The 27783-nt window shown below is 47.9% G+C and overlaps 3 protein-coding genes across 7 annotated transcripts; all 3 read left to right on the plus strand.

The window, feature by feature from the left end:
* The first annotated feature begins 520 nt into the window (after positions 1–520).
* Positions 521–5389, plus strand: LOC123147692 (uncharacterized). 3 transcript variants are annotated; one of them, XR_006473397.1, is made up of 9 exons: positions 521–744; positions 3446–3488; positions 3574–3666; positions 3770–3832; positions 3917–4012; positions 4133–4210; positions 4289–4381; positions 4746–4824; positions 4915–5389. XR_006473397.1 is itself a non-coding variant. In XM_044566974.1 (8 exons), the coding sequence occupies exons 1-7, from the start codon at positions 578–580 to the stop codon at positions 4376–4378; spliced, it is 630 nt and encodes a 209-aa protein (XP_044422909.1). In that variant the 5' UTR covers positions 521–577; the 3' UTR covers positions 4379–4381; positions 4746–5389. The 3 variants fall into 3 exon arrangements, 2 of the variants coding, with proteins under 2 accessions (XP_044422909.1, XP_044422901.1); XM_044566974.1 differs by having other exon boundaries at positions 4746–5389; XM_044566966.1 differs by lacking the exons at positions 4746–4824; positions 4915–5389 and having other exon boundaries at positions 4289–4425.
* A 2365-nt stretch (positions 5390–7754) lies between these two features.
* Positions 7755–10033, plus strand: LOC123147685 (3-ketoacyl-CoA synthase 11-like). The gene has a single exon (XM_044566960.1). The coding sequence runs from the start codon at positions 8285–8287 to the stop codon at positions 9845–9847; it is 1563 nt and encodes a 520-aa protein (XP_044422895.1). The 5' UTR covers positions 7755–8284; the 3' UTR covers positions 9848–10033.
* Positions 10034–17459: 7426 nt separating this feature from the next.
* LOC123147706 (pentatricopeptide repeat-containing protein At1g15510, chloroplastic) lies at positions 17460–27114 on the plus strand. 3 transcript variants are annotated; one of them, XM_044567009.1, is made up of 7 exons: positions 17460–20517; positions 20610–20676; positions 21120–21251; positions 21334–21398; positions 21500–26425; positions 26516–26536; positions 26621–27114. In XM_044567009.1, the coding sequence occupies exon 1, from the start codon at positions 17620–17622 to the stop codon at positions 20215–20217; it is 2598 nt and encodes an 865-aa protein (XP_044422944.1). In that variant the 5' UTR covers positions 17460–17619; the 3' UTR covers positions 20218–20517; positions 20610–20676; positions 21120–21251; positions 21334–21398; positions 21500–26425; positions 26516–26536; positions 26621–27114. The 3 variants fall into 3 exon arrangements, with proteins under 3 accessions (XP_044422944.1, XP_044422936.1, XP_044422927.1); XM_044567001.1 differs by lacking the exon at positions 26516–26536; XM_044566992.1 differs by lacking the exons at positions 21120–21251; positions 21334–21398; positions 21500–26425; positions 26516–26536; positions 26621–27114 and having other exon boundaries at positions 20610–21011.
* Positions 27115–27783: the final 669 nt, after the last annotated feature.

A 27783-nucleotide genomic window follows, 5' to 3' on the forward strand; every position in this document is an offset into this window, starting at 1 on the left:
TATTGCAGTTTTACGTGTCCCTATTCCTTAATGTCTATTTAGTGCATTTTTCAAGCTTCAGCGAACGGCAACCAAGCGAAAGAAAAAACAAAAACAATACGATTTTCAATGTATTTTGTTTTTTACATATTATTTCTTTTTTTGCGGGGGATTTTACATATTATTTCGTGTCGTGTTGTCATTTAATTGTATTATCTTGTTAACTACTTCAGCTTGGGACAAATTTTTCAGACAGAGGGAGTATAAGATACGAGATGCCCTTTTGAGTATCTTCTAAAAAAAAGTGTAAGAGCATTCGAATAACATGTTTTTTTAAGCGAGACAAGATTAATGTATGTTTCTGTAAAAATAATAATTAACACAAAGGCTGTACAATCTGCTCCCTAAGAAATCGCAGTGCGTGGGCTCTAATGGGCTCGAATCGCCTTGGCACGGGCCCTGGAGGAAGAGCATTGGCCCATTAAGAAAAATCACTGTCTTTGCTAAAAACAAATCATTATTCTTTTTTTTTTCACTCTCGTCAGTGGACAGAGTTAACCGGAGAGGAAAAAGGGAACACGAAACCACCGTGGCTGCAATGGCGTCGCCCGCTCCCGCGAAGCCCGTCGCTCTCCGGCGGCCGCCGGTCCCAATCCGCGGCGGGTTCTGCCCGGCGCGTCCGTCCATGGCTGCGGCGGCAGGCCGGTTCAGAGTCTCGGCCTCCGCTTCCGCGTCGGACGTGCCCGACTTCCTCTCCTCCGACTGGTCGGTACCCCCGTCCCGTACTACTAGCTTCGATTGCCCTGTCGTGTTTCGTTCCTGGCTCTGGATACACACGCATGCCAGACTCTATGTCGATTGGATTACCTGGTAGCAGACCGGGGGGATTTTGGGTAGCTTAGCCAGGCAGAGAATTTGGGCAGTGGGCATTTCTTGGGATTTGATGTCCCTGTCCTCTCATCTAGCATCTATAATGGGGTACTATATGCTTAGAATTTTAGCATGGAAGAAGGAGCACTGTTTCCATTAGGATATATGACTCGGGATCAGATCAAAATTAGAAGAAGAAAAACTGCCATTTTCTAGCCAGATTGTGTATTCAGAATTTCAGATGCATATCTTGACTCAGTTCTGTATGCCACTAGAAATCATCGACTTGTTATTCTTATCGACGATGACAAAAATCACCTCCGTCCCCGCAGTGGTAGTGTGCAGGCTTGACAAAGGCCATTAGAGGTCAGATTAAATGGACTGCTATTTTCATGGTTTGATAAAGCCAAGTAGCCAACTATCAAGTCCTCATCCTTCATTTTTGTCACAACAAAGAGTACTAGATGGATCTAACTGACACCAATGCCGCGATTTGGTGTTCTATCAAACGACGACATACCATATTAGTTATGCCAGAGCCCAGAGTTCATTTTCACCATTCAGCTACTAAAACAGTCCTGCTTCTGTTGCCTTTTCTTTTCTGGGGCTGTAATGTTAAACTGATACTCTAGTTGGCCGTTTGGGGCTTCACTGATTTATAAAGCCAGGAAGATGCCTTTCATGTAAAAAAGAGTAACAGCCTTAGCTGTAGATAGTACAGGCATGGGCGCAAGAGTGCCGGGCATCATGCCAGCTATTCAGTCAGTTGGATTTGCTTGAGTAAACATAACAACACCATGACAGTTAGACCTGAGAAGCATGTTATGTACTGGTTCTGTGGGTCTGCAGAAGTAGGGAGGGATGTGGTTGAGAGGAGGAGGGCATCTGGGGTCCTTCTCTTGGTGTGGCACAGGGAAGCACAACTCTTCAATCCCCTTATGCTGAGGGCACACATTAAGTTGACCTCTTATCTCCTATAGGAAGCAAACTAAATCTTATCCCTAGCAAACCAAATCTTATCTAATCGAAGTCTATCCAGACATTTCCTCCATCTGGAATGTGTGTCAACTGCATGTTTTTAGTGTGACATTTTATTTTCTCTGTGTTGATCTACTGATCTGATTAAAAGCTATTTCTGCTACTTGGTTTTATGTATTCTCCACGTGCATTTTACTTCTGGCCCTACCTTCGAGAATTGCTTAATTAACTGAGAAGCAAAGTGTTGGCAGATTACATATTCACAAATTACAGTGAGAAGTTAACTAGCAGTTGTGATATGTGTAACTTTGCCTATGAAGTATTCTTGTAGGCAGGAAGCTAATCAAATATCCTGATATATAACAGTTAGGCTGGCATTGCACATGTTGTGTATTACCATATGGTATCTTTCTGAGTGAATTGCATAAAACCACCACATTTGGGGCTTCGTTTGCGAAAAACTACCTAGTTGCTAATTTTTTGCAAAAGTCACCGCGCATTCAGTAATCATTTTGCAAAATGCACTGATCAGGTGATTTCACCCCTTTAATCACTTTCTGACACATGGGACCCGACTGTAAGGAGCTGACTTGGCAAAATAATCATACCCAGACCCCTAGTAGATTTTTAAAAAAGCAATCAGCCCCCTGGACCATGGCCGCTGCCTCGATCCCATCCGATCGAGAGAGCCCGAGGCCGACCCCCGGCCGCCTCTTCGACCGCATCGGCCAGCTCACGGGGCTCCGCCGCCTCAGCATCCACGACAACGCCATCGCCGGCGCCATCCCCGCCGCCCTCGGCTTCCTCCCCGACCTCCGCGGCCTCTACCTGTTCAACAACCACTTCTCCGGCGCCGTCCCGCCGGAGATCGGCCGCTGCGTCGCGCTGCAGTCCCTGGATGCCAGCAACAACCGCCTCACCGGCGTCCTCCCGGCCTCGCTCGCCAACTCCACCAAGCTTATCCGCCTCAACCTCAGCCGCAACTCCATCTCCGGCGAGATCCCGGCCGAGGTCGCGGCCTCACAATCCCTCCTCTTCCTCGACCTGTCCTACAACAGGCTCTCCGGCCGCATCCCTGACGCCTTCGCGGGCGGCTCCAAGGCGCCCTCGTCGGCCTCCTCCGACGAGCGGAAATTAGAAGCCATCACCGGGACCTACCAGCTCGTCTTCCTCGGCCTCGCGCACAACACGCTCGACGGGCCAGTGCCGGAGTCGCTCGCGGGGCTCACCAAGCTGCAGGACCTCAACCTCGTCGGACAACGGCTGGGGCTGGGAGCCGGAGGCCGCCGTGGCGGCGGACGAGTGGGGCGACGGGGTGAGGGGGAGGGGCTTGGGAGGGGCTTGATTGCTTTTGTTTTTCTAGATCCAAGGGGGTGTTTGTAAATGTTTTGCCAAGTCAGCTTTCGACAATCCGGCCCCATTTGTCAGAAAGTGATTAAACGAGCTAAATCACCTGATCAGTGCATTTTGCAAAATGATTACTGAATGCGCGGTGACTTTTGCAAAAAATTAGCGACTAGGTAGTTTTCTGCAAACGAAGCCTCAAATGTGGTGGTTTTATGCAATTCACTCTATCTTTCTATTGCTTCCCTGTCTCATTCTCTCCATTCTACTTCAGGCTTGAAACACGCAAGAAGAAGCCTTTTGGCCCCAGGTTGAATGTAATTCCCTAACTGAAAGCAAACCTTCAAATACCATAATATTCAAGTTTAAGCTTAGCCATTTAGCATGGTGTTCCACTTTCAGTATAATGCAGAAGAAGCAGTGGAATACCAACTTGAGGCCTTGAAATACAATGACAAACCCCGCCCGGATTATGGGGTAGAGGTCATGTACCGGGTAATAGGCTAATAGCATGGGCATGAAAATTATTCATTTTCTCTGGCATTGTGCTGAACTGCTGATGAAAGCTATGTCAATCTAACAGTCCTGTTATCTCTAGTTTGCAGGCTTTGATCCATTTGAAAGGTCAACTTATTTTGGACGACAGTTTGATCTTGGGCAGGTAAGCTAGATTATTTCCCCCTTCTGACCTATATTGATGGTCAACAGTTGTCATCCCTACTAATTGCCGCTGATACTGTTTCAGTTCGAACGTTTCCGGCGGATATTTCACCATTCGACTTACAGAGTGCTGCTTGGCCACAAAGAAAGAGAGATATTAAGCAGACTATGGGTCGAAGAGGTTTTCCCCTTGTCATCCTTTTATTTGTTCAAATTGGCCGCTTAAATAAATTCACGAGTACCAGTCTCTTCTGTCCAACTTTTAACGAAGGTTATGCCCTCAATCTCATTGTGCTGACAGAACCAGTTTAAGCAGAGAGTCTGGGTCCGAGGAGCTCGCCCGGAGGAAGAGGAAATATTCCAGTTTACAATGGTTCAGGTACCTGTCACGGTCACCACATCTCCCTGTTTCCTACATTCCAGCTACCGGCCTATTTTGAACGGATTTCTGCTGTAGAGAGTTGGTGGCTCATGGGATGGTTACTGGCTAACCGAGAGCTTGACCAACAACGACGGGGACGCATTCTCAGGCGGGGTTGCTTATTGACAGGCATGTACATATAACACTCAGCTGCCATCATATTAATCGATGTACATCCGAAGTCCAGTTACATATACCTAGGAAACTAGCAGCGTAACTATGAGCTGATGGTCCAGATATAGTCGTCGCTGCGACGCTGTCCACGTATATGTCACGGCACACACAGAAAAGAACTTGTGGTAGAATTGGTCTGGTGTGTTCCCCGTTCTGCTATTCTCTAAAGCATGTCATCATGTCAACCATACCACCAGATCTAGCTACACAAGACAATCACTTTCGCCCACTCAAAAAAGAAAGACAATCGCTTTCAAAATAGAAAAGAGTCACACTTCTTGTAAAGTAATTTTTGCATGATTATTGTTTGGCTCCATAGGTGGACAAAACACCCGGATTCTGGATATCTTGGAAAGGTTGCTGAGCCGAACGCACGGGCTCTGTCGGAAGGAACCAAGGTTCATCACCAAACCTCACCAGACACCAGCAACTCGCCTCAGCCTTTTCCACTCTTATATCATTCTGAGTTTCTGAGTTTGACCAATCAGAAGCACGTCTCATCGCCGATTTGCGCGAGCGCCTGACTTGCGAGTTCGTCCTCGATAATTCCTCCTTCGCTCTTGGTGACCGGTCAGTTCGCCTGTGCCGGTTGAGGTTGTCCGTTGTCTGGTTCCTTTCCGGTCAGCCTGTGTCGCGGCGAGACCTGCTGGTACTAAAAAACACAAGGAGGACATGGACCGCAAGGCTACCAGTCTGACATGCTACTCACCTGAAGGCTGAGAGGGCAGCAGGACGAAGCTTGCAGATGGTGCAGATGATCGTCGCCGTCTGCCGTCGATGCCGATGCCACATATGGAGTAGCACATAATGAAACGAATCTCCGGTAGGTTTGGCTGGCGTGCTCCCATTCTGCAGAGGTTTCGTCGTGCCAACCATGCCGTCAAATGCATAGAAAACAGTCGTTGTCAAGACAAACAACAAGTGTATACTCCCTTTGTATGTAAATATGAGACCTTTTGGGGATTTCAATCAGTATAGACTACATACGAAGCAAAATGAGTGAATCTACACTCTAAAATGTGTCTATATACACCCGTATGTAGTATGTATTGAAATCTGTAAAAGGTCTTATATTTAGAAACAGAAGGAAGGAGTAGAAGAGAAGAGTTACGGCCGTAATGAGCTTGCAAAAGTTCACCCCTAATGAAAACTTTGTAAAAAGTTTCTCCGGTGTTCATCTAAAAAAAATGAAGGTCCTGCATTGTCAATCAATTTTGTAATGTATACTTGCGTGATTGAGTCAACCATACCGTCAAATGTATAGAAAAGAGTCGTTCAAGACAAAACAAGTGTAGAAAATAAGTGTTAAAGTCTAGCTTGTAAAGTACTCCCTCTCCCAAAATATAAGAACGTTTGTAACACTACACTGGTGTCAAAAACGTTCTTATATTGTGGGACGGAGGGAGTACTAATTTTGTATATAGTACTCCCTCCGTCCCAAAATTTTATATTGTGAAATTCTTGTCTTAGATTCGTATCTGATACATCCGTATTTAGACAAATCTAAGACAAAAATTCTGGGACCGAGGGAATATATAATGTACTTCCGTGATTGAGTTGATGAAACACTCAGATTCTGGATATCGAGGTTGAATGTCTTGGTGGTCAGTTCACGTGTTGGACATTGCAGGTATAATCGGTCCGTCTAGGTTCTGCATTGACACGTCCGGTCAGCACGTGTTGCGGCGAGAGACCTGCTGAGACCGCAAGGGAGCCATACACGTCCTGGCATGCCCGTTTCACTCTCACTTTTGGCTGCTGAGCAGCACGCAAAGGCGCTGTCTCTGTCGGAACAAGCCATGGTTAATCACCAAACCTCACCACAGGCCAGCAACCTGCTTCCCTTTTTACTCTTAGAGCATCTATGGCCGGGCTCTCTCAACCAACCCCCCCCCCCCCCCCCTCCCTTAAAAAAATACAACCCGGACGGGCTCCTCAAACGGGTCTCAAATAATGTCTGGACTGACTAGCAGCCCTCGTATCCAGCCCAAATCTGGGACGGATAGGGGGAGGCCCAGACGCGTCCGTCACGTCGGATTGACGTCCGGGTCCCATAGAAAAACAATCTGAAACCGGTGGTCCGAAGCTCGACTCCTCCGACGGACCGATGGCGCCGCGTGTCGGCGCTCCCGTGCGCCGTGCAAGGCCCCTAGACCGGCTATTTAAGTCGGACGCTGGCACCGAAACCCTACCCGTCCATATTTCCTCCCCTCCCATCCACTTTTGAATCGCCGTCACCTCCACATTTCACTCACCGTCCGTCCGCCACCACAATCAAGTAGCCATGCCACCACGCCGACGGGTCAAGAGCTACCTCATCTAACGTCGGAGCGCCGGCTACAACTCCTCGAGTAGATCCGAGCTAGGCGCGAAGCCCGGATCACTGCGGGGCTACCTCTAGTCGCGGTGGATTGGAGGAGGGACACGGAGCAAAAGGAGGAGCATTAGAAGGATGCTAAGCAGAAGAAGGAGCAGGAGGAGGACCGGTCACTGCCCGCTGACGCGCCCAGTCGCATTTGCTGTCCACGGCCGTAGATGCTCTTATCTAATCATCAGTCTGCATTGACCAAGCGGGCTCGTGCCGTTCCGTTTGCTGGCTGATCTGCGCGAGTTTGTCCTCGATGCTCCCTCTTTCCTTGTTGGCCACCGGTCAGCTCACGTCTTGGATAGATCGAGGTAGCCCGTCCGTTGACGGGTCAGGTCAGCGTGCATTGCGGCGAGACCTGCTGCTACTAAAAAACACCACCTCTGACATCTCACACTCACCTGAAAGCAGATAGGGCCGGCGGGAAGGAAGCTTGCCGGGACGGTTCCGGCGCGACAGCGACGATCAGTCAGCAACTGTAACTTGCCCGCGCGAGGAAAGCAACGTGCCATCCAACGGCGCCAAATATCGCTTCTTATCTCATCTCCAAATCATCCAGGTTTTTCACACGAGCCGCTGACGGCTGACCGGCCGGCGACCGGGTTCGGTCAGCCCAAGGGGTGGAAAATCCGGGTACCGGACGCCCCACCGGCCCAACCCCCCAGCCGTCCCGTGGAAAAACCTTGCGCGACCGGGGACAAGGGTGTGACGTGCGGCACAGCGAAGGCGGGAGGAAACCGCGCCCCCAAGAGTGGCGGCGAGACGCGCGCGCCTTCGTGCCGCTCCCCGACGCGCGACCAGCGGCAGCGGCACGGCACATCGCGTGACCAGCCTCGCCTCCCTAGCTAGCTAGGTGGTTTCTCTTTCCCGCCCCCCGGCCGCTGGCCGTTCGTGGTCACCATGCCGGCCGGTCACGCCGGGAGCGTGATCGAGCGCCCCCCGGCCCGCGGTTGCCTGTGACCGCCACGTACGTACGCACGCGCCGTGCCGGGCCGGGCCTCCGTTTCGTGCGTGCGTGCGTGGTGGCATCCCTTTGCGACCCGACCCGACCCAGCTGCGTTTCCTCGTGCCCGTCGCGGTCACGATCACGTTCACGTACGTACGTAACGCGTCCGGTGATCCGCTCATCTCCGAAACCTACTACTACTACTAGTGCTTGAGAAGCTCAGATGTTTAGCAGGTTGGTGGCCTAACCAATCAACTCCAACTCCTTCGTGTCGTGTCGTGCCTCTGCAGGTCTCTGGGGCTGCACCTCCGTCAGGACTGGGTTGGCAGTCCGGCCCGGTCGTCCCATCCCATCTATATAAGCCCGCGGCTGCGTGGCCAGGGCGGCACACTCCAAACCCCAGCCCCACCCCCAGAGCGAAACCCGCGCCGAGCCCAGCGATCCATCGGGACAGCCCCCGCTCCCGGCGGCCTCTCCCCCCCCAGACGATCTTTGCGTTGCCACCATAGGCAACCTTTCCTCCTCCGGCCGCCGGGCCGCCGCCGCGATGGCCGACCCGGCGCCTCCCGCCCCGGCGCGCGGCGACTTCACGCGGTCGGTGAAGCTCAAGTACGTGAAGCTCGGGTACCACTACCTGATCACGCACGGCGCGTACCTGGCGGTGGCGCCGCTGCCGGGGCTCGTGGCGGCGCACCTCTCCACCTTCACGATGCACGACCTGGCCGACCTCTGGGCCGGCGTCCTCCACCACAGCCTCGGCTCCCTGCTCGCCTGCCTCGCCTTCCTCGTCGCCGCCTGCACCGCCTACCTCGTCACCCGCCCGCGCCCCGTCTACCTCGTCGACTTCGCCTGCTACAAGCCCGACGACGCGCGCAAGTGCAGCCGCGCCCGCTTCATGGACTGCACCGAGAAGCTCGGCACCTTCACCGACGACAACGTCGAGTTCCAGCGCCGGATCGTCGAGCGCTCCGGGCTGGGTGAGGAGACGTACCTCCCCGAGGCCGTGCTCAACCTCCCGCCCAACCCCTCCATGGCCAACGCGCGGAAGGAGGCCGAGCTGGTCATGTTCGGCGCGCTGGACGAGCTGTTCGCCAAGACGGGCGTGAAGGCCAAGGACATCGGCGTGCTCGTCGTCAACTGCAGCCTCTTCAACCCGACGCCCTCGCTCTCCGCCATGGTCGTCAACAAGTACAATCTCCGGGGCAACATCGTGAGCTACAACCTGGGCGGCATGGGGTGCAGCGCGGGGCTCATCGCCGTCGACCTCGCCAAGGACCTGCTGCAGGCGCAGCCCGGCACGTACGCCGTGGTGATCAGCATGGAGAACATCACGCTCAACTGGTACTTCGGCAACGACCGCTCGATGCTGGTGTCCAACTGCCTGTTCCGCATGGGCGGCGCGGCGATCCTGCTGTCGAACCGGCGGTCGGCGCGGCGGCGGTCCAAGTACCAGCTGGTGCACACGGTGCGCACGCACAAGGGGGCGGACGACAAGGCGTTCCGGTGCGTGTACCAGCAGGAGGACGAGTCGGGCAAGCGGGGGGTGTCGCTGTCCAAGGGCCTGATGGGCATCGCCGGCGGCGCGCTCAAGGCCAACATCACCACGCTGGGGCCGCTGGTGCTGCCCCTGAGCGAGCAGCTGCTCTTCTTTGCGACGCTGGCGGCCAGGAGGCTGCTCAACGCCAAGGTGGAGCCCTACATCCCGGACTTCAAGCTGGCGTTCGAGCACTTCTGCATCCACGCCGGCGGGCGGGCGGTGCTGGACCAGATGGAGAGCAACCTGCAGCTGTCGGAGTGGCACATGGAGCCGTCGCGGATGACGCTGCACCGGTTCGGCAACACCTCCAGCAGCTCCCTCTGGTACGAGCTCGCCTACGCCGAGGCCAAGGGCCGGATCCGCAAGGGCGACCGCACCTGGCAGATCGCCTTCGGCTCCGGGTTCAAGTGCAACAGCGCCGTGTGGAGGGCGCTCCGGTCGGTCAACCCGGCCAACCCCGGGGACGTCGCCGGCAACCCCTGGGCCGACGAGATCCACCGCTTCCCCGTGCGCGTGCCAAACTTCTCAGCCATCGATCCTCCATCCACTTCCAGCGACACCACCCAGCAATAAGGATTTCTAGTGGTCACGTACGTACGTCTTTTGGTCTGTAGCTAGCATTATACTGTATTAGCGAGCTGCTTGGTTGGGGTTGCATTGGTATTAAGTAGAGTCAGTCGAGCTAGGTTTGCTTAATTTAGTTGGGGTATTGTATTTGATCTGATTGATGAGATTACTAAGTCTTCCGTTGATCCTCTAGTTGTTCTTCTGTCATGTGCTTAATTTAGTGGCTGTGTTTACGAGCAAATCGCAAGTTATTCACGTCACGGCAGCAGGTAACTCTCTCAGAATACGATTTTTCACAATGTTCTCCGCGTGTCTGCTTCATACATGCGATGCTGTCGCTCATCCACTCACACCCTCCGTCCATGCACATTTCGTATGCCCGCTTAACCCTCAAGGTTCTTGATCTAAAGAAAAAAAAAACATGAAAGTTGTTCTATGCATGCGGTTGCTGTGCCCAACTGTTGACTGTTGTGGCAGAGACGGATGAACTAAACTAGAGCATCTCCAACGGCCGCACAAAAATCTCGCGCCCAATAAACGTTATAGCGCGTCACTGTAGCGTTTTTAATGCGCCGGGACCAACTTTAGTTTAGCAGGCGTCCAAAAACGCGCGCCCAAAAAGCAGACAGTGCAAATTGTGAAGCGCACGCAATCCGGCGCCCCGAATATGCTGCGCGCGATAGCGTTTTTCAGCGCGCGTCTAAAAACTTTTAGCGCTACAGCTTCTGCTAGAGCAGTCCGGCGTCAAAAAAACAAACTTTTAGTGTGTGGAGCTCTTTTTGTGCGCGTGTTGGAGATGCTCTCAAAAGGAATGATATCTCCCTTCCCCTTCACTAAAGTGGTGGCTAGGCGAAGAAAACTCGTCCTCTTCAAGCTCCATCGTCGAGCCCATGCATGGATTTGTCTTTCCTTTGCCTGCGAGCGTTCATAGGGATGAGTGTATGCGCGTGTATATGAGCGATTGCGTCTGTGCCATGTTAAAGAAAACAAGCAAATATGAAACCACGGTCGAACCATTACAATATGAGAGTAATGATTAAGTCAACTTCTTCCACAAGAAAACCTTCAAAAAAGGCTAAGCATCCTCACGTGAACGTTGCCACGCGTGGTCAGGATGACCTAGACAAAGATTTTCATCCTGATTGCGGAGACTAATTAATGAAGACCAACACAACAACAAGGCGACACGAGACACGGATTATCTAAGCTCAAGCTCATTTGAGCCGAGTGAAACAGTAGAATTCCAAAAACATGTTTGTTCTTTAAGCAAACATTTGCACTCGTGGAAGGCGTGGCAAAAAAAAAAAACTGATGCTCGAAAAAAGTTATTTTCAAAACCATTTTTGAAGCTTTGATTTTATTTTTCTTCTGACAATGATCGTCTTTCTAAATCCAAACCATTGTTGCGTTTCCTTTTTCCTTTTTCCTTTCATGCACACTCCGTATGGCACGCCTAGCCCATCGACTCTTTCCTGTCGAACTGTCTCAGGTACCGTGCAACACTTGCCTGCCAATCATACTCCCCGGGCGTACGCCCACGAGAGGCGTGTGCCGGTGCAAAGAGACGCAGGAACAAATAAATCGGCGAGGTGAACCCCATGGCGGCCCGTGCGTTACAAGATTCTGTTCGGAGCGCCAGGATGATGACGCCCCCCCAAGTTCTCGATGAAAAGGCCGAGAAGAAAAAAATTACTCCTCTATCGTAACAGAAGGCGTTTCAGATGTAAAACGTCTTCTATTAGTTTATAGAAGGAGTAGTACTATCTTACAACATGCATATGTTGTGCTACTGAAGGAGCGTTAAATTTATTTGAAATGGGTAGTAGCTTGACCATTCATGCATTTGCTACCATTTGTCATGAAGAAGCTGGATCATGGATGGGATTAGAGTTTGTTCAACACCTGATTCGTGTTTTTGAAATTTCGACCGCATGAAGTTTAAAAGCTAAAATTTCTAGAAGGGTGTAAAAATATGGAGACCAGCCTTGGCCCCCGTAACACAACAATCGGAGATGGTTGACCACCATTCAACTATCATATTGTTCTCCTTTCACCACTTATTATTTTCACTTTTTGGCACCACAACCACGACGGCGTCATCACACTCCTTGCTACTAGTAGAACAGCCGCCAATGCGCGGGGATGGTGGGTGGAGCACTATATATATATATATATATATATATATATATATATATATATATATATATATATATATATATATATATATTATTCCTTTTTACAATTATTGTTGAAGTCATGAGTCGTATTTTTGAAACTGCATGAAGTACACAGAGCTCAAAATTGTATAAATATGGCTACCATGTGATTCTTTTTTTTCGAAAGCTAAATTTGAATGTTGGAAGTTCAATTTTATGGGAGCTAACTCTTTTGTTAAATAAATAAAAACTCATCTTGGAGTGAGCTCAATCGTGAAAAAGGAGTCATAATTGCTTGAAGTGCATATTTAAAATTCAAAAATCTTGTTCCATGATTGTTGGAAGTTCGTGATGAAATTTATGAAAGCTTGGTTTCAAAATATTGTTGTCATGTTTGTTGGAAGTTCATGTTGAAATTTGTGAATGTTGAACCTAGATTCATGTGGCATGATTCTTGGAAGCTCAACCTAGATTTTGTTTATCTTTTATTATGATTTGTTGGAAGTTCATATTGAAATTTCTGAAAATTCAACCAATTTATTTACAAAATGCAAGTGAAAGGATCGATATAGTTGACTAGGAGGGGGGGGGGGGGGTTGTGAATAGGAAACTAACAATTTTTAGCTTTTCTTAACCAAATTAAACTTTGCATCAAAGTAGATTGTCTAGATATGCAGCTAGGTGGACAACCTATATGATGCAACAACCAAAAGCACACAAGCAAGCAAGGATATAACACAAACTAGATCATCGCCGGCGCGCATTGCCGCACCCGTCTATTTTGACAGTTACATAATATTATATTTGTATACAGGGCCATAGGGGCAAAAGAAAAATGAAACTTAAATTTGCAAAAACTCGACCGTTACATTACTCAGTTACTTAGACCTAGCTTTTTGCAAGAATGTCAGGGGCGTAGTTATGTACAGCTAGCCGGTGTCACTGGCACCGGGTCCAATTTGCACTTGCCTAATAAAAATCCATTGATTTAGTGTGTAGGTCATTTATTGTATGACATGTAGACATGTGTTCTTCTATGTGGACACCGGGTAATTTTCAGTCTGGCTCCGCCCCTGAAGAATGTAATGGCCTTAATGTAGACTCTTAATGGGTACTTGATAAATGTATTGGAAGGGAGTTTTTGCGACGTACACAATCCCAATTTATTTATATTACCTATTTGTTGGCAGAGGAGATATGAATTTTATTGATTTTGGTTGGATTAGTACCATCAGTCAGTTCGTAAGTGGTCAATACAAATTGGCTTGTTATGAAAACATACACACCAATCTAGTATCACTAAAAGAAACTGCTAATAAGATGACAATCAACAGCAGAAAACAAACATGTACATGTAATTTTAAAAAGTTTAAATGTTGATTTAAAGCCATGAAATCCTCACTGGTTTATACCCGAATGACAACCATCTTCAACAGCAAAAAATAATAAACAATCTGCTCGATTGTTGAGAGCATTACATCCATGGACGAAGATTCCTAAAGAAGGAATTTAATTAGGTTGGAAATCAAATGACACTAACATGTGTGGTACAAGGAGCCGTGTCGATCTGTAGCCACAAGTTCTTCCATTTAGGCTGTCCAAAATAGGTCATCATGGGAAAGGGGTGACTCCCACGAGTCAATTAAGATCCAAACTGGATTTTCTACCGATCAGCAGTTGATGCACCTTGCACCACGTACAAAAAAGTAAAGCTCACAATCAGGAGAGAAAGTCCAATAGAGCAGGTAATATCATTTGCAAGATGGACAATATAGTCAGAAACTCAGAATATATAATAAAGAAGATGATAACTATCACCGGTCGCATACTGGACACAGGATGGCATAATAATGCACCATATGAGGCTAAAATTTTCATATAACATTAACACATATTAGTAGAATGAAAATAAATTTTATATGGCAAAAAGTAAACATTTGTCTCATGACATGTAGAAGAATACGATGCAAATAGATTAGTATGACCATAATATGTCTTTTTTTAAAAGACCAAAATATGTCTTCGACCTCTGTCAGAAAAAGCATATACTTCTAGTAATAGTTTCAGATGGAGTAATATTCTTTGAGCAGATAGCTACACATTGCTAATGTGTAATCTACTGTCTAAGCTCGGCTAACTCTACAGTAACAATAATTGAGCATTACAAAATGTATATGCATTTTCAGTGGCTGTGCATTTTTTATGCAGTAGCTATTCTCACCCATGGTGACATTTCACGGAATTTTCAACTGTACCTGAATCAATTCATAAACTATTTTAGGTGTAAATGTCAATATAGTAGAGAATGCTCACCTGCTTTATGTTCAGTAGCACACTCAATATTTTCCTTTCACAAGTCATAACCGGAATAACCACATGATTCATCAAGTAACTAATATTATTAAAAAAAGTGCATGGAAATAGCAAATAGTAGCTGTAGTGCCTGTTAATTGGTCCACGCCAACTGCTACCAGAACTACCTCAACTCACATCAACCTGAACCCAAAGAGAGATTTAAAAGGGGCAGAGGGGAAGGTGTAACCTGGACTTGAAGGACAGTCCAAAAACAGATTCGATCGCCCAAAATAAGTAGAGTAGTATCAAACACTTGGCAGGCCCTAATGGTAACACTCTCTCAAGAAATTGTTAGAAAGTGCATCAAGAAATCTCAAACAAGGGAGAAGACAGAAGGATGCCAGATTGACATGGACGGATCTGCACAAGAGGAAGCTTGAAATAATGATGAGAACCCATAGTGAGAAGGCCACATGGTTGGTGGAGGAGATGTTTGGTTCTGCTGCCCGAACAACGGGAGAGCACGGGGCGACGGATATATAATTATATACGTATTAAACAGGCGCACGAACTCAAGCAGGTGTAGGCTGCCAAAGCAATAACGTACCTCCACTAATCAACACCGCGAGTGGCGGACATCAACCGCTATGAAGGCAACCATGAACTGATACTTGAATGCTTTCTTCAATGCCGGCAGATCGGCCATCGATCTGATTCCGCGGTCCCTTTTTTCGCATGTTTCTACCGCTTCAGTTGCCGAGGTGTGCAAGGAGATCCACATCCTCACTCACGCATTGCTTCGCTCCACGTTGTTCGGCCGATCAAGAGGGCGATCTTCCGTTCGCTCGATCGCCATGTCTCTCTTAGATTGGACTGGATGTTTTTTTCCTTCTGAGCATACCGATCGCCATCTCCAGTAACGGTTGAGTTGCTCGGTGGGCTTTGTCAAATGCTAGGCCCGCAGGCTATTTTTCAGTCATACCCCCCGCGGCCCCAATTAATCAGAGAACGCCGATTTTGTTCCAGGAGCAGCGGCCCATTGGAGATGGAGATCAGAGGGTCAAGCCCAGCTGCGGGAAGTGTTTGTCTCAAAAAAAAGCTGCGGGAAGTGTTTCACTGAGAAGCTGATCCAACCACCAAAAAACGCCCGGGAATAGATCAAATGGTCCAGAATCGTGAGGGCATGAGAAGCCTCCTAGAGTGCACAGTTATAATGTTTCTAAATAAGCTTGCACAAGTAAAGGGATGAGATAACTAAGAGTGGGGCCGGTGGAGACGAGTATGTGTTACCGAAGTACCTTCCTTTTGAGGGGAAGTACGTCTCCGTTAGAGCGGTGTGGAGGCACAATGCTCCCCAAGAAGCCACTAGGGCCACCGTATTCTCCTCACGCCCTCACATAATGCGAGATGCCGTGATTCCACTATTGGTGCCCTTGAAGGCGGCGACCGGACATTTACAAACAAAGTTGGGGCAATCTCCACAATTTAATTGGAGGCTCCCAACGACATCACGAAGCTTCACCACAAATGGACTATGGCTCCACGGTGACCTCAACTGTCTAGGAAGCTCAAACACCCAAGAGTAACAAGATCCGCTAGAGATTAGTGGGGAGAATCAAATTTCTCTTGATGGAGAGTGTCCTTAATTGGCTCCGCCCCTAGGTTGGGAGAAGCTCTCCAGCATGCCACATTGACCATGTTCTTCCCAGTGGATGACCACTAATTAAGGGCATCTCCGATGCGACACCTAAAACGAACACGGTATAAGTCCACAGACACTGATATGGGATCGGATCATCCAATCATGTACCTCAAACATCACATACATGTCAAATGGAATTTGAACAAACCGGACGATTTTCATGCAAACCGAATGATTTTCCTTTAAACTGGACCAACTTCATTACATTGTCGACATATATATTTTAACTAAATAAAAGAGGACGACACTTTTTTAACCTTGTCTAAATCTTCACCAGCCATGGAGGCGTCTGTTTTCCATGGCCTGTCTTCCCCATGTCCGGCAAGCTCAATGGCCGTGAGCCTTGCGAAATGAAGTTGTAGGATGGGAAGAGATGGAGAGTACAAGGCCCGTTGGTACAAGGCCCGTTGGTACAAGGCCCGTTGCACATCCAGGAAGCCTGGATCCTCCGCGACCATGGTCGTGATGACATTGTCATTCGCCTACTTGCCGGTGATTTGCCCCCTATTAGCCGGTGCTCGTCGAGGATTCGAAGGTTGTAGCATTGGCCCTCCAGCGTTTGTCGGAATGCCGACACTACGGTCGCCGGCCACTCTTCTGCCATGGTAGCGTTGAGCGTGGGCGGGGGCGTCGACCCGTCGTCGGACACCTCCTCCATCGTCTAGTCCTCGTGACTAACCTCCGGCGAGCTCGCTGGCAAGCCAGCATCTGTCCGCCGCGCACGAGGGGCCTACCAGTCGGCCGCTAGCCCGGCCAACTCGTGCTTCTGCTCCGCCGAGAGGCTCTCACACGCCGCTCTAGAGCTCGCGGTCAGGGGACGTATCTTGTGCACCGAGGCAATTTGTGCTACCGGTGCACCGATCGCCCGTTGCACATTCAAAAAGGTTTAAAAAAGTCCGAAAAAAATCTAGTGCATTGACACAACATCAATGTACGTTGTCACAAAAATTTAAATCAATATTTGAAACATTGCTCGAGATACGAAAATAACAAATTTGACACAGAATCGTACATAATACAAGTTGAGCTTCAGTTTTGGCCCATTAGCACATTGAGGTCAAATTTGTCAGTTTTGTATCTTGAGCATTGTTTTGAATTTTGATTTGAATTTTTGTGACAACATACACTTATGTTGTGTCGATACACTAATTTTTTTGAATTTTTTCAAATATTTTTGAATGTGCAACAGGCGATCGGTGCACCGATAGCACCAATTGCCTTGGTGCACCAGATACATTCCCCTCGCGGTCATGGCGAATGTGGTACGACGCAGATCATGCCGAGCGAGGGCATCGTAGCGGGTGCCGCCCAGGTCAGACAACAGTTTATCCTTTTATAAAACTTTGATTGCATAAAGTCTAAAATCTCAAATTTCTGAGAGGGGCTGGGGCAGCTGTCCAGCATGGGGAAAGGTTTTGAAAAGGGATTTCCAGCGGGTGACCGCTAACTTTCCTTTTTTCTGAGCTTCGTTAATCACCTCGGTTCCCTCCTCACAGCCGGCTGCTTATCCATTCGCGCTACGGAAGCAAGCGGCCACCATGGCGCCACCGCCTCCCCCAAACCTCCGCTAAACCCCGGGGCCATGCCCGCCGCCTCCTCGTCCTCCACCACCGCCGCCCCCCAAAATGCCTCCTCCGCCCACGGCCACGTCGCGACCGAACCCTCCCCTCCTCCTCCTCGCCCCGCCCCGCTCCCCGCCCGCCGCGCGCCACCTCGCCCCGCGGAGCAGGCGCCTCAGCTCCTCCTCCACCACCCGCGTGGCCGTCTCGCCGTCGCCGCCGCCGCCTTCGTCGACGGCGGCCTCCGACACGAGCGCGGCGCTGCGGGCGCTCTGCGTGCACGGCCAGCTGCCGCAGGCGCTCTGGCTGCTCGAGTCCTCCCCGGAGCCGCCCGACGAGGACGCCTACGTGGCGCTCTTCCACCTCTGCGAGTGGCGCCGGGCCGCGGACGCCGGGATGCGCGCCTGCGAGCACGCCGACGCCGCGCACCCCACCTTCGGCCTCCGCCTCGGCAACACCATGCTCAGCATGCTCGTCCGCTTCGGCGAGTCGTGGCACGCCTGGGGCGTGTTCGCCAAAATGCCCCAGCGGGACGTCTTCTCCTGGAACATCATGGTGGGCGGCTACGGCAAGGCCGGGTTCCTGGAGGAGGCGCTCGACCTGTACCACCGGATGCTCTGGGCCGGGGTCAGGCCCGACGTCTACACCTTCCCCTGCGTGCTGCGCACCTGCGGGGGCGTCCCCGACTTGAGGATGGGGAGGGAGGTGCACGCCCATGTCCTGAGGTTTGGGTTCGGGGTCGAGGTCGACGTGCTCAATGCTCTCGTGACCATGTATGCCAAGTGCGGGGACGTCGGGGCTGCACGGAAGGTGTTTGACGGTATGGCCTTGACGGACTGCATTTCTTGGAACGCCATGATTGCTGGGCATTTCGAGAATCATGAGCGGGAGGCGGGGCTGGAGTTATTTCTGAACATGCTGGAGAATGAGGTGCAGCCGAATCTCATGACGATAACCAGCGTGACTGTTGCGTCCGGATTGCTGTCTGACCTTGAATTTGCAAAGGAAATGCATGCGTTAGCAGTAAAAAGAGGTTTTGCCACTGATGTTGCGTACTGCAACTCTTTGATTCAGATGTATACTAGTCTTGGGAGGATGGCGGAAGCATGCACGATATTCTCAAGAATGGAGACCAGAGATGCCATGTCATGGACAGCCATGATATCAGGGTATGAGAAAAACGGCTTCCCAGACAAAGCTCTTGAAATGTATGCACTGATGGAAGTAAATAATGTTAGTCCTGATGATGTTACTGTAGCAAGCGCTCTTGCTGCTTGTGCTTCCTTGGGGCGAGTAGATGTTGGAATCAAGCTGCATGAGATTGCTACAAGCAGGGGATTCATCAGGTACATTGTAGTTGCAAATGCACTCCTTGAAATGTATGCAAAGTCCAAGCACATTGATAAAGCGATCGAAGTTTTTAAGTACATGCCTGAAAAGGATGTAATATCATGGAGTTCAATGATCGCGGGCTTTTGCTTTAACCATAAGTGCTTTGAGGCTCTGTTCTGTTTCCGGCATATGCTGGCAGATGTAAAACCCAATTCTGTTACTTTCATCGCTGCTCTTGCTGCTTGTGCTGCTACTGGATCTTTGAGGTATGGTAAAGAGATTCATGCACATGTTTTAAGGCGAGGTCTGGCATCTGAAGGTTATGTACCCAATGCTCTTCTGGACTTGTATGTGAAATGTGGCCATACAGGCTATGCTTGGGCACAGTTCAGTGCGCATGGTGAAAAGGATGTTGTATCTTGGAATATCATGCTTGCTGGTTTTGTTGCTCATGGACATGGAGATATTGCTTTATCATTCTTCAACGAGATGCTAGAAACTGGAGAGCATCCGGATGAAGTTACATTCGTTGCTCTATTGTGTGGTTGCAGTAGGGCTGGAATGGTTAGTCAAGGTTGGGAACTTTTTCACCGCATGACTGAGGAATACTCAATTGTTCCAAATCTCAAGCACTATGCATGCATGGTGGATTTACTGAGCCGTGTTGGGAGATTAACACAAGCTTACGACTTCATAAATAGAATGCCTATCACACCAGATGCTGCTGTATGGGGAGCCTTGTTGAACGGATGTCGGATACACCGGCATACTGAACTTGGGGAGCTTGCTGCCAAATTTGTCCTTGAGTTGGAACCTAATGATGCTGGATATCATGTTCTTTTGTCTGATTTATATGCTGATGCTGGCAAATGGGCTGAAGTGGCTAGAGTGAGAAAAACCATGCGAGAGAAGGGATTGGAGCAAGACTATGGGTGTAGCTGGGTTGAGGTTAAAGGAGATATTCATGCATTTCTTACAGGTGATGAATCGCACCCGCAGATCAAAGAAATAAATGCTGTTCTACATAGCATATATGAGAGGATGAAAGCATCTGGTTTTGATCCTATTGAATCTTATTCTTTAGAAGATAAAGAAGTATCCAAGGATGACGTTTTATGTGGCCACAGTGAAAGACTAGCTGTCGCTTTTGGTCTCATCAATACCACACCTGGCACCTCTATTTTTGTCACAAAGAACCAGTACACTTGCCAGAGCTGTCACGGTATATTGAGTATGATTTCTAAGATAGTTCGCAGAGAGATAATTGTCAGGGACACCAAGGAATTCCACCATTTTAGGGACGGAAGTTGTTCATGCGGAGGTTCAGGCTAAGAAGACTATAATACGTGGCCATGTGCTAATACTCCTCAGTTCCGAATCACCAGTACATAACTCTTTTGCAACAAGCATTGTGAACTTGATATATGTAGTCACTAGCAAGTAGAAGGATAGCTTCGATACGGCAACATGCCCACCACCAGGCTGCTTTGCTGCTTAGATAAACATAGCTTGTGTTTTGGGTTATGCGTAGAAGCTCCATGCAAATTTACAGCTTGGTACATGACAAAAGATGGTGAAAAGTTATCGGAGATGCTGGGAATTCAGTTCCAACATATCTTGACCTCACAGAAAGTAATTTATTCTTTCTCTCTTTTTTATCAGTGAAGTCACAATAAGGTCCTGTTATTTCTTTCTTAATACTATATATTGTTCCTGCCTTGCAGTCCCCTGAAGTAATGCGCTTCTTGGAGATGATATTTGCTTCCAACAACTTGCCAAAAGAAATATCAAGTAAGCTTATTCCAGTAAGGAAAGGCAGACTAGTGGATTGCATGCTGTTTTGCCGAATAGGAACTGTAATTGTAATGCCTGTCAAATGTCAACTATAGGCTGTATAATGGTGGAGCTGCACTTTTTTGCCGGTTTTATGTTAGTAATACTGTACTTGATATGCCAGTGTGGACTGAGCACTAGCTCAGTGGTAGGGGCATTGTCTAGTGCTCTAACTCGGCCGGGTTTGAGACCTCACAGGAGCAAATATTGCAACTGAGTCTCTCGCTTGTAAGTGAAAAATATGAAGCTAAGGCATTCAGAATAAAAAAAGAACATATTAGTGACTTGAATTACTAGCAAGTAGAATGACAGTTTCGATATGGCAATATGCTCACCAGCAGGCTGCTTGCTGCTTAGATAAACATACTCCCTCTGTCCCTTAATATAAGATGTTTTTGCAGTTCAGAGACAGAGGTAGTAGCTTATATTTTGGGTTATATGTAGAAGCTCCATGCAAATTTACAGCTTGGTACATGACAAAAGATGGTGAAAAGTTATCCAAGATGCTGGGACATATCTTGACCTCACAAAAAGTAATTTATCTTTTCTCTGTTCAGTCTAGTCAAAAAAGGGTCCTGTTATTTCCGTCTTAATATGTTATATTGTTTCTCCCAGTCTCTGGAAGTAATGCTTCTTGGAGATGATATTTGCTTCCGACAACTTGCCAAAAGAAGTATCAAGTAAGCTTATTCTACCAAGGAAGGGTAGAGTAGTGGATTCCATGCTGTTCTGTTGAATAGGAGTAACTGTAATTGTAATGCCTGTCAAATGTCAACCATAGGTTGTATAATGGTGGAGCCATTGTTTATAAGGCGGTAAAGCGACCTAAGGCGAGCATCACCGCTCTGACGCCGAAGCGGCCCCTAAGCGCCTAAAGCAAATGCTTAAGTGCCTAAAGCGGACATATTTCTAAGGCCGCTGCCAGGGCGCCCTATCGCTTAAGCGTCTAAAGCAGGACGCCTTACAAACAAGGGGCGGAGCTGTACTTTTTTGCAGGTTTTATGTTAATAATAGTGTATGCATGAAACTAGGCACTTCAGTGTTTTGAGATGACTTGATAATGCCAGTGTGGACTGAGTGCTAGCTCAGTGGTAGGGGCATTGTTTAGTGCTCCCACTCAGCCGGGTTTGAGCCCTCACGGGAGCAAATATTACAACTGAGGCTCACACTTGTAATTGAAAAACATGAAGCTAAGGCATTCAGAATAAAATAAAAATAAATTTGTGACTTGAGTTATACTTGGACCTAAGATGTCCATATACCTGGAAAATGTGAAGGACACCTCCTCGGTGACTCATTTAGGAACCGTCAGAATGTTTTTTCCCTTTTGCTTTTTTGCAACCGGCAGTATGGTTGCCGAGACTGACCCATATCAGATTTTGCAGCATAGTCTCGAACCAGTTTGGCAAGTGGGCCAAAAGTATATTCACAACTTTATGTTCATAACTGAAGTGTTATTGGCTTCTTTCATTTTGACATGCATCTCTTATAAGTTACAACACATAATGCCATAGTTTCATCCCATTTATCATACTTCAGCACATTGTCCTGATGGATTAGTATTGGCCCTGTATTGATGTTTGGGTCTTGACATTGAGATAGTTTACTGTGCTTGTGACATGCATCTCTTAGAAGTTTCAACACATAATGTAATCGTTTCATCACATTTGTCATATTTCAGCACATTATATTGATCAGTACTGGCCCTGCATAGATGTTTGGGTCTTGACATTGAGATAGCTTGTTGTGCTTGTTTCAGCAACAGTACTTGGGCAAGACCAAACCTCTCTTAGAAGCTGAGAGCACTTTGTATTTGAGCACATTATACTAGTGGATTAATACCGATTTTTTCTGTGGCAATGTATGAAATATTTCTTGAGAACCCTGTGCTCAGCTACAATAGTGACATCCACAGAACAAAGGTATCCATATATGTTTTCTGACCTTGTTGAGTGGGGAACGACAAGCAGCTGACTGTTGTAATCCACACCTTGGCAGCTGATACAGTATTGTGGATCGCCACTTGCAAGTTTTCTCTATAAATTGAACTGTCCATCGGTGTACTTTTATTGTACTCTGTAATTCTGTACACTTTAACTCTTGTGCCTGAAGCTGCTGCTAAAATCTCAATACAACCGCTACACAATGCTACTGTCTAACCATATGTAGAGTGTACATGCAGACGGAATCTTTATCAGGTTGTACCCTGTGATGCTTCTTAACACCTAATCGAACTTGAGCAGGTCCTTTGTTCTTAAAAATCAAGTGAATTTTTTATTGTCAAGAGAAAAAACTCCATTTACTTGTCAAGTCATGGTGTTTGATGCAACCTGTAGGTTTAATAACGTTGTTGCATTGGCTGGTTCAGGATCTTCGACCAACCCTTGTACTGTCAAGTGTCAACTGTCATTGAATTATGCCATCTTGTTGATCTTGCAGTTGATGAATCATGTACTGATTCTGAACCTTTTTCTTTCTTTTTTTCAGATGCATGGGGAGAATTATCCAGAAACCACCAACACTTTGCGCCGCCACCAGAGTTCGTCTGTGTATGAATGCACATCCCATGCTTTCAGGTGATGCTCCTGCAGTCCTGTTTAACATCAGATCGTCCTCCGGCAGCCGCAATTCATCCACAACACAGGTGATGCTCCTGCAGTCATGTTTACCAATACATCCTTGACCGAAATTAGTTGTCTATAAAAAACTGTGGCATCAAGAGGCATGTATGTAACAAACAAGCAGTAGTATTAGGGAAACTCAAGATATTATTAGGCATATAGTCCAGACATGGAAACCCCCCCAACTGGACCAACTACTCCCTAATACTATCAGAGTAACAACCAGGGAAACCAATACACAACTAAACTGCACAATCTATTATGATTTCTACACAATTGGAAGGCCACGGGCGCACCGCAGCCGTCTAGTGTCCTCTACATCGAGGGCGGCTCAGCCTGGATGTACAGGCAACAATAAATGGTGGATAGGAATCCTGGCATGGAAGAAGAAGGATGGAAGATTCAGCAGCACACGAGAGCATCGATTGGCCTCCTTTTCGGGTGAGCACAGCGCGCCGCACCGTATGATCATCATCATCATCTGGGGGGAAACAAGTTAATGCATCCCTAACCCCGTGGCTATTCAATGGGTTTAGGTTAGTTAGCAGGACCCGTATTCCACATGGAACGGGAGGGAGAAGGGAAAGAGAGGAATTGAATGGGGGCATGCCATGCCATGCAGATTATGCAAGCAAGCACATCAATTGCATGCTGGAACAGTTGGTTGTTGCTGCTGCTCCAATCCATGTTTGTTCTTGTATCCTCTTTTTCATGAGCTTCTAGAACGTCTTTTTTTGTGTGTGTGTGTGGTTGTGACTTGTGGGAGTACATGCATTCCACCCATTTTATTGTCTAGGGCGGTTGGCAACATTTATGGGTTGCTGATTCATGCATTGTAGTAGTAGTACTAGAATTGATGTAGGAGGAGGCGCGTTAGTTTTGTTTGGCCTGATCACTTCTTATTTTATGTCTGACAAATTTGTGGTGATTTTTGCACACACACACAAAAAGAAAACACTTTATACTCTAGGGAAGTTGGCAACATTTATTGGTTATTGATTCATGCAATGTAGGATTGATGTTGGAGGTATGTTAGCTTTGTTTTGGCCTGGTTTATTTTTTATTTCATGTCTATAAATTTGTAGTAATTTTCGTAAAAAAAATTAAAAAAAATTGTGGTGAGACAAGGAGTTGGATTGCTTTTCCAAGTACTCCCTCCGTTCCTAAATATAAGTCTTTCTAGAGATTCCAATGTACACTACATACGGAGCAAAATGAGTGAATCTACGCTCTAAACTACGCCTATATACATCTGTACGTAGTCCATATTGCAATCTCTAGAAAAACTTATATTTAGGAAGGGAGGGAGTAGTAGTAATCCTTAGCTCCAAATATTCGGTTCCCCTCAGAATCTAGTAGGATTCACGGAGGGGGGAAAACACAGCTTCTGACGGATGTAATTTTTGTGATATAAATGTTCTGTCGCCAGACACCAGGCATCAATCGAGTGCAAGAAAGAAGAAGTATGAATCAGTCCTTCCGTTGGTGCTGGAAAACATACTACTGTAGTTTCTCTTCAAGTCCAATGGAATTAAAGGAAGGAAAAAAATGTCTAGTCCTTTTTGGGGCCGCTGTGTATTTATTTCTGCCCGGTACTACTACAGTTTTTCCCTTTTTGCGAGACAGTGAAAAGTGACCACGCACTAGGTACTACTACCAAGCTTTGATTTGACAGCCGGGCCGGCATCACTCAGTTCTTGGACGGAACACGTAGGTAAATCGTGACCTTGGAAACTGCCGTACCAATTAAGCCCACATAGTTCCGAACCCAAGATCGCTATCGGCCAAGCGTATATTTGTCTCCGGTCTGGGTTTATTACGCGTCGAAGTTTGGCCGTCGATTTGACTAGTAAAATGTAAGTTATATGTCATGAAGGTTGTACGTTCAGATTCATATTCGAACCAAGTTTCCAATGGTACTATTTTTCTGACATACTACTTATATTTTGCTAGTTAAATTTATTGTCAAAGCTTTACTCAAAATATGAGGGGAACTTATAAATCCTTGATTCAGATACTCATTTAGTCAGATGTTGATTTGAACCCCAAGAACTTAGTAGGATTTACTATTTTCAGAGAGAGAAAAAGCTTGTGATGAATATAATTTTTGAAAAATTATGTATAACTAGATTCACCAAACATCAGCTGGATGCAAGAAAGAATTAAAGGAAAGAAAAAGTCCAGTCCCTTTCGGAGCGTTATGTATTTATTTGCGCCGAGTACAATTGACAGAGAGACGTGACCACGTACTACTAAGCTTTGATTTTTTTTTGCGGGTGGTACTAGATTTTTTGTCCAAAAGGACCCCCTGCCGAGATGAATTGACAAAAAAGACTACCTCTAGATCATTTTGACAAAAAGGACCCCCTCAGCGGTGGCGGCAGGCGCGGCAGGCGACACGTGGCACCTGCCGCCACGCCAGGAGGCGGCTGGCCCGGCCGCCACCGCAGGAGGCGGCCACGCCAGCCGAACGGAATCTCCACTGTGCGTCGCGCCGCGACGGAACGGGGCGGGCCAGGTGGGCCCGGCCGCCACCGGGCGAGGCGGCCAGCCCTGGCGCAGTCGCTGCCTGGGCGACAGGCCCTGATGCGAGCGGGCCCCGCCGGTGGGCCTCGCCGCCACTGGCTGAGGCGGCCACCCCTGCTGACAGCAGCTGGTGCACGCTGACTGTGCACGGAAGGCGAGGTCCTGGCACTGATTCCCACGCGCGAAAACTGGCGGGGCGGGAATCACTCTGGCTCGTTGTGTTGTTTTTGCTGATTCCGACGCGCGGCAAACGACGAATTTCACGGGCGAAAATCACTCTGGCTTGTTGCTTTGCTTTTGCTCCTTGCATGCTGTTGCTGATGATGTTGATTTTCACGCGTGGGAATCCGAGGCTGCCGACACTACAGGGATCCTCTCCCTTTTATATGCCATGCTTTAGCTCCGTGCGCAAGCACTCTGTAACCTCGTTCCTCTCCTTTGCTTTCTAAGTCTCTAAGTACAGAGAGAAAAGAAAGCTCAGTAAGCACTTTCACTCGTGATTTAGGGCGATTTAGAGTTGGATTTGGAGGATGATGAAGTTGAAGAAAAGATAGATTAAGGTAAGATCTATCCATTTTTGTTGGTTTCATTCGCATGCACGATGTTTTTATTCTATTTGATTAGTTTCTAAGTGTGTATTCTATGCTTAGGTAGGAGAGGGATATGCTCAGGTAGTCATGTTTACATTTCAATGCATTTACAATGATATCATATATTATCCTTTAACAGTTTGTTTAAAATGTTTCTATGTGCAGGACACACCTGATGTTAATTGGGGTGATGAGAACACCCAACGCGGCGTCAACATAGGCCTCCGGGGAGCATCACATGATCATGGCGTCAACACAGGCCTCCGGGGGAGCATCACATGATCTTGGCGACACGGTTACGTCATTAGTTACAGAGTTCTTCGGAGGGGACGTTATTGGCCCATCTTTTATCCCCCGGAGTCACAACCATACGCCTACAATTATGCTTCAGGTTCGCAACAAGGATTCGCGACTCCACCACCTACGCAGGACTCGCAGACACATGAAGCCGAATTGGAGTACGACCGCGGTCTTCGTGTGCCCCGGCCACCTAATCGCTTGTCGCCTTCCGGTCGTAAGGAAAGGCCAGGTGGTCGTCGTTAAGTAGGGTGATTCATCTATGCACGTGCGCGACCCATTGTATCTACATATGTGTGTATCAGACTTTTCAATTTGAACATCTATGTATGCTGAAATAAAAATGCACCGGTCAGGAACAATTTTTCCCGCCTATATCTCCCGTCATACTATCCCGCTCCACTCTTTTGCTTATGTTAGGCCGAAATGAATTTTTTTTAAAATTTTGGCTGATGAATACTGTGCAACCATTGCCCGTCTTAGACATTGAAAAAAATATATTTTCAAGCAACGCTTTCCCCTCAATATTTTCCCGCAAACGCTTTCCCTCCATATGTTCCGCCACCCGTTTCCCGCCAACCCCTTCCCGCCATATCTTCCTGCCACCCGTTTCCCGCCATATGTTCCCGCCAACCCTTTCCCTCCATATCGCAGTCGTTCTTTCCCGCCATTTTCTCCTCTTTACCTATAAAACCCCCTTCATACGGAGGTGGATAAGCATTCGAGTGTAGTGTAGTCGAGATGTCCCATTATCCTTTCGATCGTAGTTTTCACCCTGGGATGAGTAGCACTCTTCTGAGGCTAGCTACCGATTTCAGGATGGACAATAGGATAGTTCCATGGGACGATCTCACCGGTAGTGACACCATAATGAATGAGTTGGCTCACCAATTACGTAGGTCTGGGTGGCCTGAAAGGACCTATGAGGAGGTACGTAAAGAACTTCTTAGGTTGGATACAAGGTGGAAGAAGGTTGTGGAGCCGAAGAGTGAAACTTTTAGAAGGACTGCAGAAAACCATCCATTTTTATG

This window comes from Triticum aestivum, chromosome 1B (assembly GCF_018294505.1).
Source record: "Triticum aestivum cultivar Chinese Spring chromosome 1B, IWGSC CS RefSeq v2.1, whole genome shotgun sequence".
Classification (NCBI taxonomy): Eukaryota; Viridiplantae; Streptophyta; class Magnoliopsida; order Poales; family Poaceae; genus Triticum; species Triticum aestivum.